We start from the raw sequence: 16570 nt of genomic DNA on the forward strand, positions 1-16570 counted from the left end.
TTCTCATTCTGTCCCCACAACTGTGAGTGGGCAAGAAGCTGGGAGATGCACAGCTGGAACAGCTGACCGCACCTGCCCAAAGCATATCCCATACGTATTGTGTCATGGTCAGCAGCAAAAGCTCAGGCAAGAGGAAGAAGAGAATAACTGTGGTGACAAGTAACCATCATGCATCAAAGCTGAGGCCATGCTTTCCAGGAAGCGGATAGATGTCTACCTGCCAATGGGAAATAGTGAATTAATCCTTGCTTTGCTTTGTTTTCACACATGGCTTTTGCTTTCCCTATAAAACTGATTTTAGCTTGCTCTAGAAGTTTATGGACTGTAGATGACCCAGCATACTAGGTCAAGAAAAATCTGAACTAAATTGGCTGGGACTACATGAATCAGACTCAGTGGATAATAAATCTTCTTTTCAGGAAAATTCTCTGGGTGTGCCTTTAGACAAACACTAAATTGAACATGTAACACAGACTGTAAGCACTATAGCAGGGAGTCACTCAGAGAGCACTCTGGGTTAGAGATAAGAGAGATTGACCATTGAAAGTATTTAACTCATCTGCACTGTACCATGTGGTTGTTGGTTTCAACTTTTACCTCCTTTAAATAATGAGTCTTTGAGGTATCTTTATTTTGTCTTTATTCTTCAGTCAAACAATATCATCACTAATTGAAGAATGAGGTTATTGGTTGAAATACAAGTGCAGTGTGAGACAAATATGGACGATAACACTTTGCAAATAAATTAATACAGAATAACTGTCTTTGCATAGTTCAGAAGTGAAAAGTAGGAGGCAGCAGTGCAAACGTGCTGTGAACTGACACACACCACCACAAAAACCCAAGTTCCTAGGTGAGCTCTTGCAGCTGCAAAGAAAACAAACCAAACCAAAAATACCCCAAACCTTAGAAAGCACTAACTTTTACAAACCAGGCAGAAAAGGAACTAATAAGCATTTTTTTTCTTTTTCTTTTTTTTTTTTTCCTTAACAGACCATGCTGCAGAAAGAGTGTTTTCTCCGCAGAGAGAGATGCTTTTAGATAATCTGCCTTGGCATCCCATAGCCTGTCATACCCGACTGTGATGCTCCTTTGTTGCTCCCCATCTGAAGGCCTATTACATTCTGTCCCTGCCGAAGCTGCTCTTCTGAAAATCCTCGTCGATTCTGCTGTGCTTTCCTGTCCAGATACACACAAAAAAAGCAACATACGTACATATCATTCTGTGTAGGATCATGAAATCACACAGAAATTGTGATCATGAAAATCAATCTGGAATTGGCTTGTATCCCTTGTAATGCATTAAGTCATTTGCCCCATCCCATGTGCTGGACAGTACTGGCTGGGCTAATTGCTTTCCTGCAGAATTAATGCTCTACTCAAATCTACAATACTTTAGACCTTTACTGTCCCTGTTATTGTAGAACCCCAAGGGACTTCCCCAGAAGCTGTGACAGGTAAACTACTTATACTGTGTTGTATATAAAACACAAAATAGGGTTAATTTATGTTGAGCACTATAGCTCTTAACAGCTGTAATCCATGGGATCTGATCCATAAGACACTTACCTGTGCTGTACTACAAGTTGATACCCATCTAGAGCAACAGTAAAAACTGGTGTAATTTAATTCAGTGGACTAAATAAAAGCTGAGTGTACCCAGAACAGCAGTGGGTCAGAGAAGGGACTTAATAATTTTTGCAGAGGGGACATTGGTTGTCGGCAGGACAGAATGTTTGCCTTGTTGCTGTTTCCAGATCTCTCACCTCCTAAGCAATAGGCTTTGCCCCCTGCACCTGTGTCTTAACTGTATGACAGTTCTTTATCTTCTGCCAAAACATACTGACCACTTTGTCCAGTGTCCCTGGTCTCAAAAGCCCTTTGGATCAATGAACCTTTGTTGGAGCATAAAAGAAGCCATTTTCTCCCTGAAAATAGCACTGAAGGCCAAAGTGGCAGCTAAGCAGAAGGAGAAAAGTTTGCACTCTACTGCCTCACAAGAAAACGTTCGTCTTGGATTCATCTTTCATTTCTACTAGGTGAGGAAAACAAACAATTTAGGATGGAGAAGGACCAGCCTGTTGTTATCAAATGAGCCATATGAATCGGCAGAGTCCCAGACTGAGGGACTACCAGACTCTACTCCCACGTGGGTCGAATCTATTTCCCTGCTGTGTCTGTCCTGTGATTAGGTTACGCAGCAGTATGGCATCAAGTTATAGTTCCCCTTTTCTTTCCCACCCCTCCACTAGATGAGAATACTAGGTTAGGTACCTGCTATGATTGAAAATCACCAACATGATTCTCTCTATGAGGGTGAGATCCTGCACTGTGCTGACAACCCTGGCTCAAGTCTGAAAAAGCACTTAAACCCTCTGTTAGGCTCAGGGTGTTCAGGAAATTGCAGGAGATGAACACACGTCCACGTGAAAGCCCAGCAAAATGGAAGGGGGAGAAAGACCCACAGGACACCAGGGCTGACCAGTCATTTTCCAGAATGAGTCCTCAAGTGGTGAAGTATAGACTAATAAGAGGGCTTATAGAGGCCCACCACAGGCTCTCAGATCCCACAGCTCTTGCCAGAAAACTCACTGTTTTGAGGGAGGCACACAGAACTGCGGTGTCTCAGAAAGCAGGCCCCTCTCACTGCGGCTTAATTTTTTTTTCCAGAATACTTACACAGGCAGCAAACTACTGCCAGGATCTTCATGAGAGGATGTTTTTAGAACAACTCCTATTACCTAATTGAATCTCAGGTTCACTGTGTCTGCCTCTATTTTAATTAAAAGAACAGGAAAGTATTCTACTGTTCTTTTCTCCTTCCTCCTAGAATTTTTTGCTATGTGGATGAATACTTCCACAGAAAGTCAAAAAGTAATTAAACAGAGAAAAAAATGAGAACTGCAAAGAAGAAATAAAAGAAGAGACTAAAGGATAGCCTGGCTAGGCTAATAAAAGTTGATTTCATATATGGCTTGGATCATATAGTGTTATTTTTACCATCGCAAGCCCCACATTTAGTATATGATGGTCTTACAGATAACATGTATGAGAATTGTTTTTAGATGAGTGGAAATGGCCCTAACTGAGACTAAGAAAAGAGACGAAGGCAAATCTACTCACCTGCCACGTCTTACACTATGTCAAGTTCTGTTTGGCCTGTCTGCCATCACTCTTACCTAAAACTGAGCCCACCAGATCTGTCAAATTTTTGTGCCAGCTTTACACTAGTGCTTGTGTTTGCCAAGCCACAGAATAACAAACAGCTATGGATCCGTGAATCTTGCTATGCAAGGATGGGGACATCAGTCTGATGGCATTGGGAATGTGAGACACTGGCAATAGAAAGTTAAATGGCTTACCTCAAGTGCGGCATTATCCTAATCACTGTAGATCCCTGCATGGATATTCTTACTCTGTTTGATACTGGTCTCTCAATTCAACTTAAGGCGATTAAGAATCATCCTGAAAGCCCTGAATTATGAGTAACACTGGGTGGCAGTGGGAGGGTTTGGTCTGCCTGAAGGGATAGGGAAGCTACTCAGGAAACAGCTCCTGACTGGCAACATGCCATAACACTGATTTTCCTTAAGGCAGCAACTGTAACATGGTACTTCACAGGGACTGCAATGGATATGGGTTGGCTATCCAAGTAGTATGGGTTGGACAGAGAGCTAGAAGAGAAGGGAGGTGATCACATCTTCATCCATGCCAAAAAAAGCTGTTCCCACCCACAATTAAGAGTCCAGATGAAAACTATTTTTTCGATGTGGGACTTTGTTTTAGTTACATAAAACAAATAAGCCTGTCTGGGTCATAGTGATTTCATGTCTGGTTTATATTAAAGAATGTAACTGGATTTGAAATAAATTTTAAACCTAATTATATTCCATAAATATAAATCTATTTGTGCAGTGTATTAAGTTAATGTAACCTGATTTCATAAAAACAATGCGTAGGAGTTTGCATTTATTCACCTGAAATTCAAATCTCAGATTTAAACAGAGTTTAACCAGCTCGGTGTTGAAGACAAAGTGAAGTTTGCTTTATTTTTGCTGAGCCTCACCTAGACATCAGAAAATTCAAGCAAAGAAAAGACAAGCAGTCAGAACTCTTTTTGCTAACCTGCCTTTGACATTTCTGTGTAAGAGATACTCTTGGATGGCAGAAACTTATGTCAATAATATGCCTGTGGGGCAGGAGAGTAACTGTGGGAGGATTTCCTTTTCTTCCTGTCCCTGCTTTACAGCCTCCCTATCCAAAATAAATGGAACTTCAGAACAAATAAACAGCTTTGCCAAGACAGAGACTTCTTCACAGATAAGCAGTGCTCCCCAAGAATAAAGAAGCCTAGGAAATTAAATAATTTTTGTCTGGATGAAAAAAGTAAAGAGACTTCATGCCTTCTCTTTGCTAAGTGAAGGGGTTGCTACTTGAGGGTTCACAGACATCCTCAACAGCCTTGTCTTCCTTAGTCCTTCGGTCTGCTATCTGATGTGAGAGAGCAAACCTGATGACAAATGTACACTTTTCCTGCTTCCCGTCTCTAGCCTCCAGAGAGAAAAACCTCACTATTACAAGGAAACTTGGGAAATATTCTTCCCTTCCTTTCTGAATAAATTTCCTTAAAGCCTAAAGGCAGATGATATTACCAGCTTCCCAGGGAAGACAGCTCTGGGCAGCTGAACTCTGGACTTTACCTGTGGAACCAGGACGGATCTCCTTTGTAGCAGCCATCATCCTTGGTGACCGCCAAACTGCCCAAAGCCATTAAGGTTCTTTGCACTGCTGCCATGTCCTTCCCTAGAAAGCCAGACAGTGAAATTAATGTAGGAAATCTTTGCTCAACAAATAGCTTGGCGCATTGAAAACCAGTTTTATCTGATGTATTAACTAACTCTCCCAGATCCCTGAAGATGTGCATTATAAGAATTATAAATGCTATTTTACCATTGCTGAAATGAAAGTACTGACATGCAAGAGCTTATTAAGGTCAACAAAGGGATGGAGTTAAAGCAAAACTTACTTTTTCAGGCATTTCTAGATTTCCAAGCCTTTGATTATTTTAATACCTTCCTCCATACCATTTTAAGTCTATAGAATCACTTTGACAAAATTTTCTCCTAAGGAGAGATTATTCTGGTATGCAAATAATGGTAATATAGTCAGTAAAATGTGGCTGAAGGAGAATAGTGTGTTAAATAGTGTGTGGTGTGTCTCAGTTTATTCAGAGTCTGTTTAATCCCTGTGCTAACAAAGCTCACAGCAGTTCTGGGAGATCCTGTGCAGATAAATTCTATCAGTCCTTTCCAAATTAACCATCAAAGCACCTTCCTAAACCTTCCTGCTTACTATGATGCTATTCAGTTTCATACCTTTAATTTCTCCCATTTGGCCCACTATTTTTCCATGTTCTCCCTATGCTATCTTACTTCATTTCTCAGTTCAGAAAGTCAGGGCTAAAGTCTCAGCTTTAGCCAAATAAAAGTTACATAACTCATTACCCAATCCAAACATGCTACCTTTTGGAATACTTTCTAGTGAAAATAAGTTGCAGCAGGTATTTCCAATTTGTGTGAGGTAGTAAGTTATTGGAAATCTGCCTTTTGCCTCTCCCTTCTGAAATTCTTCCATAAGCATTTCTTTTACTCCCCTTGCCTCTTTCATTCCAGTTCTTCCTCTTTCCTAAAGTAATGTATCTAGTTAACAGATCTGATTCTGGCTCTTCACATGTGAAAACAAGCAATTCAGCAAAACAGAGACACCAGAGACACGATGATAACAGAATTCAGAAATACCTCCAGTGGACCAATATTAATGGGCATTACTGTAGATGAGTTGGAGTGTAGAGGGAAGGGAGCAGTGCACACTCTGTGTTTCTGTAGTGCATCACCCTGATTACAGGCAGATGCAGTCCAGGGCTCTGTAACACAGTGGCTGAAGTGAGGACAGCACACTAAAGCTGAAAACATCTATCAGCTTCCAACTGTGGCTGTGATACAGACTACTAAAGTTTATAAAAATCCTATCTGTAGGGGACCATTTGTTCAGAAAATAAGTTGTCAGCCCTCCAGAACTTATTTATTTTACTGTATTTAAGGCAAACTGCATCAGAAGGGTCCTTGCAGGGGAGGGCAGCCACAGGGCCGACATTCCCCACACGCACATCTGCAGGCGCACCCAGAGGAGCATGAGGCAGGAACCCTGAGAGCTCCCACAGCAACAGATATACCATATGCTGTAACAGATGCCACATACAATGTCCTTGGGATGCCTCCTGTATAGCAGGAGAGCAGTGACTGCCTCGGATGAAAAGAGATGTGGAGAAGGATTTAAAAGTGAATCAGCTGAATAATGATGGCAAGCAAAGGAAAAAAGCAAAAGGAACAAAAGACAGGCAGTGAAATATGATGATCAGCCTTGCAGAGCCATCTGGCAGCCCCCCCACGCTCTGTGCTCAGCTCTGCTTTATTTGTCACATTTGACAAGTGGGAGATGCTGCAGGGGGAAAACTGGGTAAATGGGAGCTGAATGACATGTGACAAAACAAAGCCACAGCTCTGCTCTTCAGAGACTCCTTGCTACGTAAGAGGAGTGCTGTGGGTGAGGGAAGACCTGAATCCAAGTGGTCTTGTGTTACTTGCCCTCCTCCAGCAAAGGATACAAAGGGCTTGATCGTCAGCATAAAAAAAAAAGCAGGGAAAAATTTTAATTTTTCAGCGCAGTTACCTGACAGAAGGGATCATACACCTTCCCTGAAGCCAGGTTCCACTCTGGTATTGCAGCAAATTGTTGTCAGTGCCTTCCCTCAGCTCCAGTACTTGTTTATTGACAGCCATGTGGGCCGCCCACCTAGCTCACAGCTTCAGCCTCTCTTCAGGGACCCACACTGATGACACTCCTGCATCTCAGTGTCCTCTGCAGTGTGCTTTGAATAGCACAGCGTTGTAGAGGAATTTCGCACTGTTTTTAAAACGAGGAGGAAGGGGTCTCTGCTCACTTCTTGTTCCAAGCCTTTCTCTTTAGGCGAAACCTATCTGGAAGGACCTCCTCTTCAGGTCCAGAAAGGAGAAAGTTCAAACAAAGATGGAGAACCACTCTGCAGAGTACTCCTAAAATGCTTTTTTTGTAAATGTTGAAAAAATACCCAGTGATTCACCTGCCTCTTGCCTGCCTGGAAGTATATCAAGGAGGGATCTGTAAAAGGCAGCGAACATGTCTTGGGTGTGGATCAGGGAAAGTTGTTCAGCACAGTACATTTATGCAAGAAGGGGCCAAAAAAGAGGTGATACTTCCCCTGGATCAAGAAGCCAAAGAGATGAAGAAAAGTGCAACAGATGGACTGAGTGAGTTTGAAACAGCCAACAGCAGATCATATCCTAAAATATTTTCATTAATCATTGCTAAGAATTTCAAAACAAAAGCTCATGGAAAACAATTAGTGCCAGGGGAAGGCTGTTTCTCAGTCACACTTTTCTTTCCCTATAAACATACATTGACATTTCTCTTTCTAAAGAGATTATGGTGTGAAGTGTAGGAGCGCTGCAATTATGAAACAGTGAAATAGAGATTGTTCTTTCTGCCCAGCTAAGGCATCCCTGTCCAGACAATTCAGCCCTGAAGCAGCACAGATGCCAGAGGTCAGAGTTACAGTGAGACACAAAGAGCTTTCCTACTGGACAGACATACTATGTCATCCCAGCACTGAAATGAGCAGCAGGAAGGATGAAAAGGGAGTGGGAAAGTGAGGAGTTACAGATTAGGTTTGGGAAGTCTTAAAATTACAGTGAAGAAAAACCTTGTATGTCTTCCTCCTAGGTTGCAAGTTCTGTTTTGACTTCCTGTCCTCTAGAAGTTACTATCTTTTCACCTTATGTCTGTTGAGAAAAGGTGATGAGTGAAAGGAAATTAGGAGACAGCCACTAGCAGTAAGAGCATTATGTCTTCAAAGCAAGTGCTTTTCCTCATAAGGATCAATGTACCATATTTTCATATGCATAGTGGGAAGCCATTATGAGTTGCAAAAGACTGTAAAGAACAACATCTGAAATGAGCAATTATCATCCCTTACAAGTTAGATGGAGCTTCTCTCTCAGCAGTCTGCTAGGCTGAGGGGTGGGAAGGTGCTACTTCAGGGAAGTGAAAATCCCTTCATTTAAGACATGTAAAGATAGATTGCATAAAACACTAAAGACTAAATTGGAAGAAACAATCCTGCCCTTGTGCCAAGGGTATGGATTTGTCAAGCAAATCTGTCACTCTGAGACATTTACAGATCCCAGTAACACCATCTGTCAGTAAGTCCTGTCCCTCTAACCCATTCATGAAGAGCTCCCTAGTCTTTCATTTCTCCAGCTGTCCTTCAGAGGAATGATCTCTTCCACATGTATTCCAACTGCCTGTGAAAACACACCCCACTTATTTCTCTTGATGTGTACTCCTACACAAACTATGCTGGCCAGCTTTCTCAGTGGATTGTTTTCCTCTTTCCACTATTTGATTCTCATGGAAGATTTTTGACCCTTTCATATGTGCCTTTCACTGCTCTGCAGCTGTCTTTGCTCTGAGCACTTAGCCAAAGCATTGCATCACCTTGTCCAGGGAGATGCAGGATATACAGTGTGTTTGGTTTGAGCACCAGGATGGAATGTACCACCATAGAAGTGAGCAAAACCAGCCCCATGAATGCACAAATGACTCAGCTCTTCAACAACTAGAACAAGAAGTTTCCATTTTGAGCCTGGAAGGGAGACTTCACCTGCCTTACTGTAAAACCACAGAAGCACCCTGAGTTTTTCTGCTTTTGCCATACTGACCTCTCCTAAAAGTCTCCTTAGAGAGAGAAGGTCAGCTAACATGGCATTAAGCAGTGAGTTTTGTTTCTCACGAGTCATAAATGAACCCTCATAAGCTTCATGGAGGTACATATGCTCCTGGGAATGCATTTCTTAGCTCCAATTTAAGCTTTGCTTATAATTTGAAGACTGCAATAAAATTCTGTCATCAGAAAATCAGGGTTTTTGATGTTCTTATTAGGAGCTATTTACTTTAAAATAATTAGCAGAGAGAACAGTTGTTTTATTAGGCCTGTGAATTTCTATCAGAATGATGGGGTTTTGGATAACACACGTGATCTTGGAAGGGTTCTGTTATGCCCTCAGGGCAATATAAATCCCTCAGAGGAAATAATGCAGCACTGGAAGAACATGGTAATGAGGTAAGGCAAACAGAAACAAAAGATAATTTCATTAGAGAATATGCCAAGACAAAATGCACATCAAAGCAAAGTAAAATGAAGACTGTAAACTGATTTTCAGCTTATTATTTTTACCTTCCCATAAATCCACTGTCTGGAAAATATCTGTTGTTCTTACTCCATAGATTTCAGCAGCTTTTAAGAACTGAGATATTTGTTCCATCTGCTTGAAAGCCATTTTTGATTCAGATATCTTTGCAATAGGCTCATTTCCCTTTGGATGCAAACTGTTTATTAACTTGCATAACAGCTGAGAGATAAAGACAGAAACAAAATTAGAAAGCAGGCACCAAACTAGAAGGCAATTTGTGCTCATGAAATGATGTTGCAAAATGCTTTTGACCTGGCCAGTTTTGGTTAGGGACATAATTTCTTCAGTTAAAAACAAAAAAGTGAATTGATAATAATCAAAGTATATTAGAAAAGCATTAAAGCTTTCATTAACTGAGGCAAAAGCATAACCATATAAATCCTAATCTGCTAGAAACAACAAAGCAATCACTGGTAGAGGTTATATAACAACTGACAGAGAAGAAGCCTAATGCCCAAGCCAAAAAATAAGCAATATCAATTGAAATGTTGTTAAAGTCACTTTGGCAGAGATTCAATGATTAGCATAGTCTTACAGCTGCTGCAAACAGCAGCATCTGCCTGTTGTTCAATAAACCAATGGAATACAGTGTTTTAGCTACAGAATTATTCCCAAGAAGACAGTTATGACACAATTCTGTCCTTCAAATTTGCTATATCTCTTTGCCTTTCCTTGTCAACACTAGTTATTTCTTTAAGATAAAAGTATACATGTTGTTTAAAAAAAAGATCTCATTTAACTGCATGAGAGAAAAAGCTGAAGGAATGAGTCATACTTATATATAAAACATGCATGACTCATAAGAATCATGAATATTGTACTGATCTCAGTGTACTAGTAGGATAATTTATATTCTGAGATTAAGACTCTTGGTCAAAAGGAAATAAATCAGATTCTAAGATGTATATTTCTGCACTGACCATGAGCTCTGATCAATTTATCTAAATGAAGACAGAACACAGGAGCACTGTGCAGATAAAAACATTAAAGTGGAAAATTGGGCAAAACACTCACTGTTCCATCCATCAACCAGGTCTGAAAATGTTGCCTTCCAGGAGGAGGGTGCTCTATCTGTTCTCCACACTGTACAATAATCCAGTTCACCAGTCTAGACTCTAATTCCGCGTCGTATTTCTGTTCAATCTTTTCCTGAACTTCTCGGCTTAAGCCATAGCTTGGTCCTCTGTTAGCCATCTCTGGAAACAGAGAACTTATTCAGTGGGCAGAATCCCAGTCCACACCTTTGAAGTATGCACAGGAAAATTAAAGGATAAAAGAGTGAGCAGCCTGCCCTAAATATTAGACAGTTGAACAGATGTTCATCAGCACTGCAAGTAACTGTATATGCACCGAGTTATAGCTCCACAGAACAGGGGAGGGATCAACGAGGGAATGTCCTTTTCCAAAAGAACAAATTAGCTACATCTTTTTTAAAAGGAAGGAGAAAACAGCAGTCCCCCCTACCCAACCACAGAAACAGAAAAAGCAAGATTTAAAACACAGTAGGTTTTAAAGAGAAGCTTCTACTATGTTTATAGAGAATGCAATAGGGTTGTCAGATCAACATTACAGCTGCCTGCAAATCCAAAAGCATTTTAAAATTGCCTACCTAATACTTGCTAATAAGAAGAAGGTTGTGCATGGGAGCTCAAGCAATCCGATTAAAGACGCAGTCAGAGTCTTCCTCAGCAGAGATGCAAGGATGGATATCCAGAGATCAGCACACTGAAAAGCAAAGATGAATTTAAGAGATGAAGGCTGCCACAATGCCCTGCTGCTGCTGCAGCATTGTGGTTTGAAGAACAGTATATTGATTTGATTTTCCTCACATATAGGGAGGGTCAGAGCAGGGGCGTTGCTAAGAGCCATTAAAGAGACCTGCCTCCTCAGTCAGAGCCCACGGACCCTGTTTATCTCGCCCATCTGTGGTCTGTTTTCATGCATCTTTCCTCAGCCTTGCACTGCTCACCCCACTGGCTCAGATTTACTCCACCTAGTCTGCATCAACCCAAATTGCATCAAGCATCCCAGTAACAGGCAGAAACACAAATAGAAGCACTCTGTTAAATGCATGTGACAGAAATCACCACACATCTAGTTTATTTTTAGTCATAAGCCAGAAACAAACTTTTTTCTCCCTGTTCTGCACCTCAATAACAGGCTGAGAGTGTGACAAATAATTTTTCCTCTTCCCGGTTCAAATGCTGATAAAAAGTTTGAACAAGGGGACAATAGGATGAAAAGTGAAGGAAGAGAAGGCAGGTAGCAGAATATTATTATTGCTCTCTCATCACTATATATTAGGCTATCAAATAGTGGAATGGTGTCCTGAAAAACAACTCAAACCACTGAAACCAAAGGGAAATCACTGAAAAGTGGCAAACCTACTATAAAGCACAAGGATTTTACTTTCTGCTGCTATGAGTCAGCTAACCTCCAGTGATAGAAAGGCAGCTAGGCCCATGTACAGTCATTTAAATTTTGATTATATCACTCACACAATGTAGAAGGGGAGAGAAGAGTTAAGATGAGACTTTTCTTGTGGTCTGATTTAATCCTATATTAAATAAAATCACTTTGCATCTTTCCGAGCTCTGCAAGACTGTCAAATATCTTTCATTCATGCTGCATTATCCACCTTAGTAGGAAATAGTTTCCTTTTAGCAAATGATTAATGTTCAGCTTGATATGCAAGGAAGTTGATAAACCCAAGATGGACACATAATCGTTTGGCGAACAAAAGTCCTGCTGCTGTATTCAGAAAGGAAAAAAAGGGAGAAAAGCAATACAGCTCCATGTATATCTGTTTCATAATGGGCTCTTCATCCATTACTTTCTCATTTTAAGATTCTGAATTCTCAGACTTATACTGCTTCTGATGCTGCTGGGCTTGAACAGACTCAGAAGATGAAAAATTTAAGAGATGACCTAATTCATTGTTGTCCTCCACAGGCATTTAATTTAGTGCTTTCTCTTCTCTGCACTGGTAGTTCTAAACCCCTATGAAGCACTTGATTACATAACTCAGAGCATGCTACGTGACAGGGCCACCGCTTGAGCACTTTCTGTCTCAGTGAGCATGGGGCTGAAGGCAGAGCGGATGTGCAGGAACCAAGGCTGCAAGCCCAGCCTGGAGATCAGAGAAGGAACAGGCTGTAGCTGTAACAGGAAGAGGTAGTATATGAACTTGACATCCCTTCCTTTCAAGCTACTGTTAAGGGCTGGGCTTCACACCCTTTGGCCAGTGGCACAACCAATAAGATTTATTTTGCACTTTAAGATCTTTTTGTGTTCTTCTGTTTAGAAGGGAGCTACCTAGGGTGCCTGGCAGCTTCTGGTCATCTGGTCACACCAGGGGGCTCAGTGCTCCTTGGCAACAAGATTTCGTGAAAGTCACCTACTTTTGCATCAGCCTCTGTTTCCTAACTTCGGGGCAGGGATGAGTAATTCAACTCTCTGAAGCTACAGAGCAGAGGTCTCACCCTTCAGAGATGTTTGTGACAATGGTCACAGGGGTTCTTGGATGAGGGAAGAGATGAAAATGTTGAATCCATGTTGAGAAGGCTTGATTTATTATTTTATGATATATATATATATATATATATATTACATTATAACTAACTAAAAAGAAATAGAAGGAAAAGGTTCCTCTCAGAAGGCTAGCTAAGAATAGAATGGAATGAATAACAAAGGTCTGCGGCTCAGACAGAGAGTCCAAGCTATCTGGTCTGTGGTTGGCCATTAATTGTAAACATTCAAGATGGGCTAATCACAGACACATCTGATGCATTCCACAGCAGCAGATAACCATTGTTTATATTTTGTTGCTGTAGCTTCTCAGCTTCTCAGCAGGAAAAATCCTAAGAAAAGGATTTTCACAAAAGATGTCTGTGACAGATGTTGGCTGTGCAATCTGTTCTTGAGGGACCATTCCACACTGGGAAAGCTTGAAAAGCTTGCCCATCAATATAAATTTTTAATAAGCCTTTGAAAAACTCAGAAACTGCAGAGGATTGGAAAAATGCCAGCTCTCCACCAGTATTTTCCAAAGTACCACTTAAACAAATCATAAGCCTGCTTTCTGTGCCATCAATCCTGGGGAAAACAATAGAATTTTTTTTTTTAAGTGATAATGTTGATGCAATTTACTAGATGCTCTGTAATATATTAGAGTTGGCTACTCCATGACATGTTGATTAGGGAACTAAACCAAATCTGAAGCAACATGACACATTAGAGAGATTAAAGCTAGCTAACGAGTAGATCATGTAATATAACTGTAACTGAAAAATCATTAATGATGGTGTATATTTTATTCAGTTTGTACAAGAATATGTTCCTAGGCCTGAATTAGTTAATGTTATTAGAAGTCAATAACCTCCCCCTCCCCCCAACCCCGTGCTCCTAAGAAGATCCCAGCTCATGTGAGTAAGCAAAAAAGATAAACTTCTTTGAAAGCAGTGCAGGTGAAAGCAGACAAAAAGTGTCTTATTGCAGCCAAAGTCCAGCCATCATTGAAGAAGTACTTTTAAGAATGCAGCACTCTGTCCTATGACAAAACAGATGTAAAAAAAATGCAGAGGATGATGAAGATGTTGGGTAAGACACTATGATTGAAGGGCTAGGCTGAATAAAACATGGGAGGTGCACCAACAGCAATGGGAATATCTTATCAAGTTCTGACAATTACTCTTCATAAAAAGGAGTGGAAGAGTAAAGTAAATTTAAATAGTGATTCCAGTAACTGGAGGACTGAAAATTAGTTTATCTCACCAAAACCAGAAATTAAGAAATGGCAAGCACATGTGCCTACAAGTTAAAGAACAACTGAAGAAGCTCAAGTTCCTTATGTCAGACACAGGCAGATTAAAGCCTGATGGTTAGAAATGTGATGTGGAAAAAAGAGGCAGGTTTACAACATGAAGGTAGTACCATCAGAACACTTCACCTACTGCTTCTAATGGATTTTGTCCTCTTATTTTTCTTGGCAACACAACGCTAGAATTTATGACTAAAAACTAGGGCTGAAGCTTGAATAATTGAAGAAGCATTTCATGCCTGTAAGCACCATGACTCCCCCGTTATGCTCCCAGATAATCACAATATTATGCTATAAATTGAAAAAAATCTTTGTATGCCTATAAATAAATGCTGCCAAAACCAACAACTGACATTAACTAGCTCACTACTCACATGTAGATCCAGGGTAACTCAATAGCTTTCAATGTGTTCCAACTAGAATACATAAGAAAATGTAAAACCTCTCCTACCACAGAGCAATCATTAACCTTGTCAGATTCACTGTTTGGCAATTCATTCCTTAGAAAGAGCCTGGTATTTCAGCTACCCCAAGCACAATCTTACAAAGTATGGTGGGTTGAATTCCCATCACATAAAGCTGTTCAGCAATAAGAATAACTGTGAAGCCCAGGGTCCATTTCCCTGGTATGCCACTGTACAATAATGGACCTCTCACTATTAAGTTTAAAAAAAATAAAAACAACCAAAACAAAAAGAGGGAGTTTTGGAAAACTTTAAACTTTTCCAAACCTCCCTTCAAAAGGAAACCTCCAAAGAGCTCTCAAAGACCCTCCTGCATGAATGTCCATGTGTGATGTCAGGTTTTCTAGAGTTGTGGAGGCGATGCTCAGGTCCAGTACAAGCTCAGTTCAAGTACAGGGCCTTTTTCCGGGAGCTTCAAGGCAGGAAAGTGCTCTGCAGAGCCTTGGTTTTATGCATGGCCTTGCTTTGTCATAAGATAGCTGTAGATGTTCTACACAAAAGAACTAGTCAGACTAGGGGATTAAAGGTAATATTGGAATATTGCCCTCCTTTTAACTGTGCAAAAACAGGTGGCAGAGTTATCAGAACCAGGGGACAACACTAATTTTAGAAATTCTAACTTCCTCCTTACTTTGAAATCTACAGTCTACATGTCCTCGAAGACAAAACATGCTAACTTAAGCAAGTATCTTCCCTTCCACCCACAAAAAGGTTTCTTTGCCAGCTCTGAAGATGTTACGCCCCAAGCAAGAGCATACTTGGAATACCTCAAATTTGGGTTTAAAAGAAAAGTAATTCAGTAAAGAAGAACATTCCTGTTTGTGCGACAAAAGAGAATGCACCAATACTCCAGCCTGCAGAACAAGGCAGTTCTTAAGGCTGCCATGAACAGAAGTGTTTCTGGAATTTGTAAGTCACTGATTGTTGTTGCAGGCCCCCAGATGCTGATCAATCGCTTTATTCTACTATATTATACTACTTATTAAGAAACTTGTCACCCTTACAGACAGTCTGATACAGACTGATCCAATTGGTCAATCAATACAAACACCATCACCAGCAACCAGTTAAGAAATCACCCTTTGGTAAACACATCTCCATAACACATTCCACATTTGTACAACAACTGCAGCAAGTGGACGTAAGAACCGTTTCTCATTCTTTTCTCTGATCTTCTCACAGCCCTCCCCAGGAAAATGCCTGGGAAAATCATGCCGTCTGCTCTCTATAAAGAGAGCTGTGGCTACAACTGACCACCTTCCAAGCAGCTCACCAGCAGAAACATTGGTTACCACTTAGCAGAAAATTGGTTACCACTTAGCACTGGAAACCAATTCCTGTGGCTATAATTGTTAGCATTCCCAGTACTCAAGATGACCTTGGAGGCAAATTGTGCATTTGAATTCTCAGGACCTCTTAAGTTTTGTGCTGGATTCTCCTCTGAAAGAAAACCAGAAGGTTTCATATCAATTGCTTATCTCTCCCCAACTAAAACAGTATCTCATGAGAACTACTTTGGTTTGAAAATTATACATTGCAATGTACATTCACAGTAGAACAGAAAGGAAGTAGTATCTTTACTTCACTGAAATACAGGTCAAAACAGACAGCAGAATTTACAAACAAAAACCCCCTAAAAGATCAAATCCTCTAACTACATAAATGCTGCTTCTTATGTTAAAGGATTTAGTTTTGCTCTAAGGAACTTTTTCAAGAGATACTGTCCCAAGGACTAGCACATTCTGGCACACTTTCTGCTAGCAAGCCATAACCAATTAAGCCCCAAACCCAAAGATTCTTGTACAGTTGAGATCTGATCCTAGGAAGGCTTCAGGGAATGCTTTTCCCAGGCTACAGTCTGGGCAGCCCACTTGCATCACTCCAACCTCTAAGTATGCTACTGTTCAGCAGATCTTTGCCACTGACATGAGCACCTGCTT

At 40.7% G+C, this 16570-nt stretch overlaps 1 protein-coding gene across 5 annotated transcripts; it reads right to left on the minus strand.

Moving 5' to 3' along the window:
• Window positions 1-623: 623 nt before the first annotated feature.
• TAGLN3 (transgelin 3) lies at window positions 624-11383 on the minus strand. 5 transcript variants are annotated; one of them, XM_077174364.1, is made up of 6 exons: window positions 11230-11383; window positions 10957-11072; window positions 10362-10588; window positions 9332-9506; window positions 4701-4803; window positions 624-1179 (listed from the first exon to the last, which is right to left on the minus strand). In XM_077174364.1, the coding sequence occupies exons 3-6, from the start codon at window positions 10539-10541 to the stop codon at window positions 1038-1040; spliced, it is 600 nt and encodes a 199-aa protein (XP_077030479.1). In that variant the 5' UTR covers window positions 10542-10588; window positions 10957-11072; window positions 11230-11383; the 3' UTR covers window positions 624-1037. The 5 variants fall into 5 exon arrangements, with proteins under 5 accessions (XP_077030479.1, XP_077030476.1, XP_077030477.1 ...); XM_077174361.1 differs by having other exon boundaries at window positions 10362-10543; window positions 11230-11382; XM_077174362.1 differs by having other exon boundaries at window positions 10362-10543; window positions 11177-11341.
• Between the last annotated feature and the right edge of the window lie 5187 nt (window positions 11384-16570).

The sequence above is a fragment of the Agelaius phoeniceus genome, chromosome 2 (genome assembly GCF_051311805.1).
Source record: "Agelaius phoeniceus isolate bAgePho1 chromosome 2, bAgePho1.hap1, whole genome shotgun sequence".
Lineage (NCBI taxonomy): Eukaryota > Metazoa > Chordata > Aves > Passeriformes > Icteridae > Agelaius > Agelaius phoeniceus.

What these genes read in the sequence shown, in the direction of transcription:
- TAGLN3 (XM_077174364.1), bottom strand. Translation starts at nt 10,541, where the DNA reads ATGGCTAACAGAGGACCAAGCTATGGCTTAAGCCGAGAAGTTCAGGAA. An exon ending in CCTGGTTGATGGATGGAACA is followed by an intron (nt 9,507 to 10,361) that starts GTGAGTGTTTTG and finishes TTTATCTCTCAG; the next exon opens with CTGTTATGCAAGTTAATAAA. An exon ending in GATCCGTCCTGGTTCCACAG is followed by an intron (nt 1,180 to 4,700) that starts GTAAAGTCCAGA and finishes GTATCTGGACAG; the next exon opens with GAAAGCACAGCAGAATCGAC.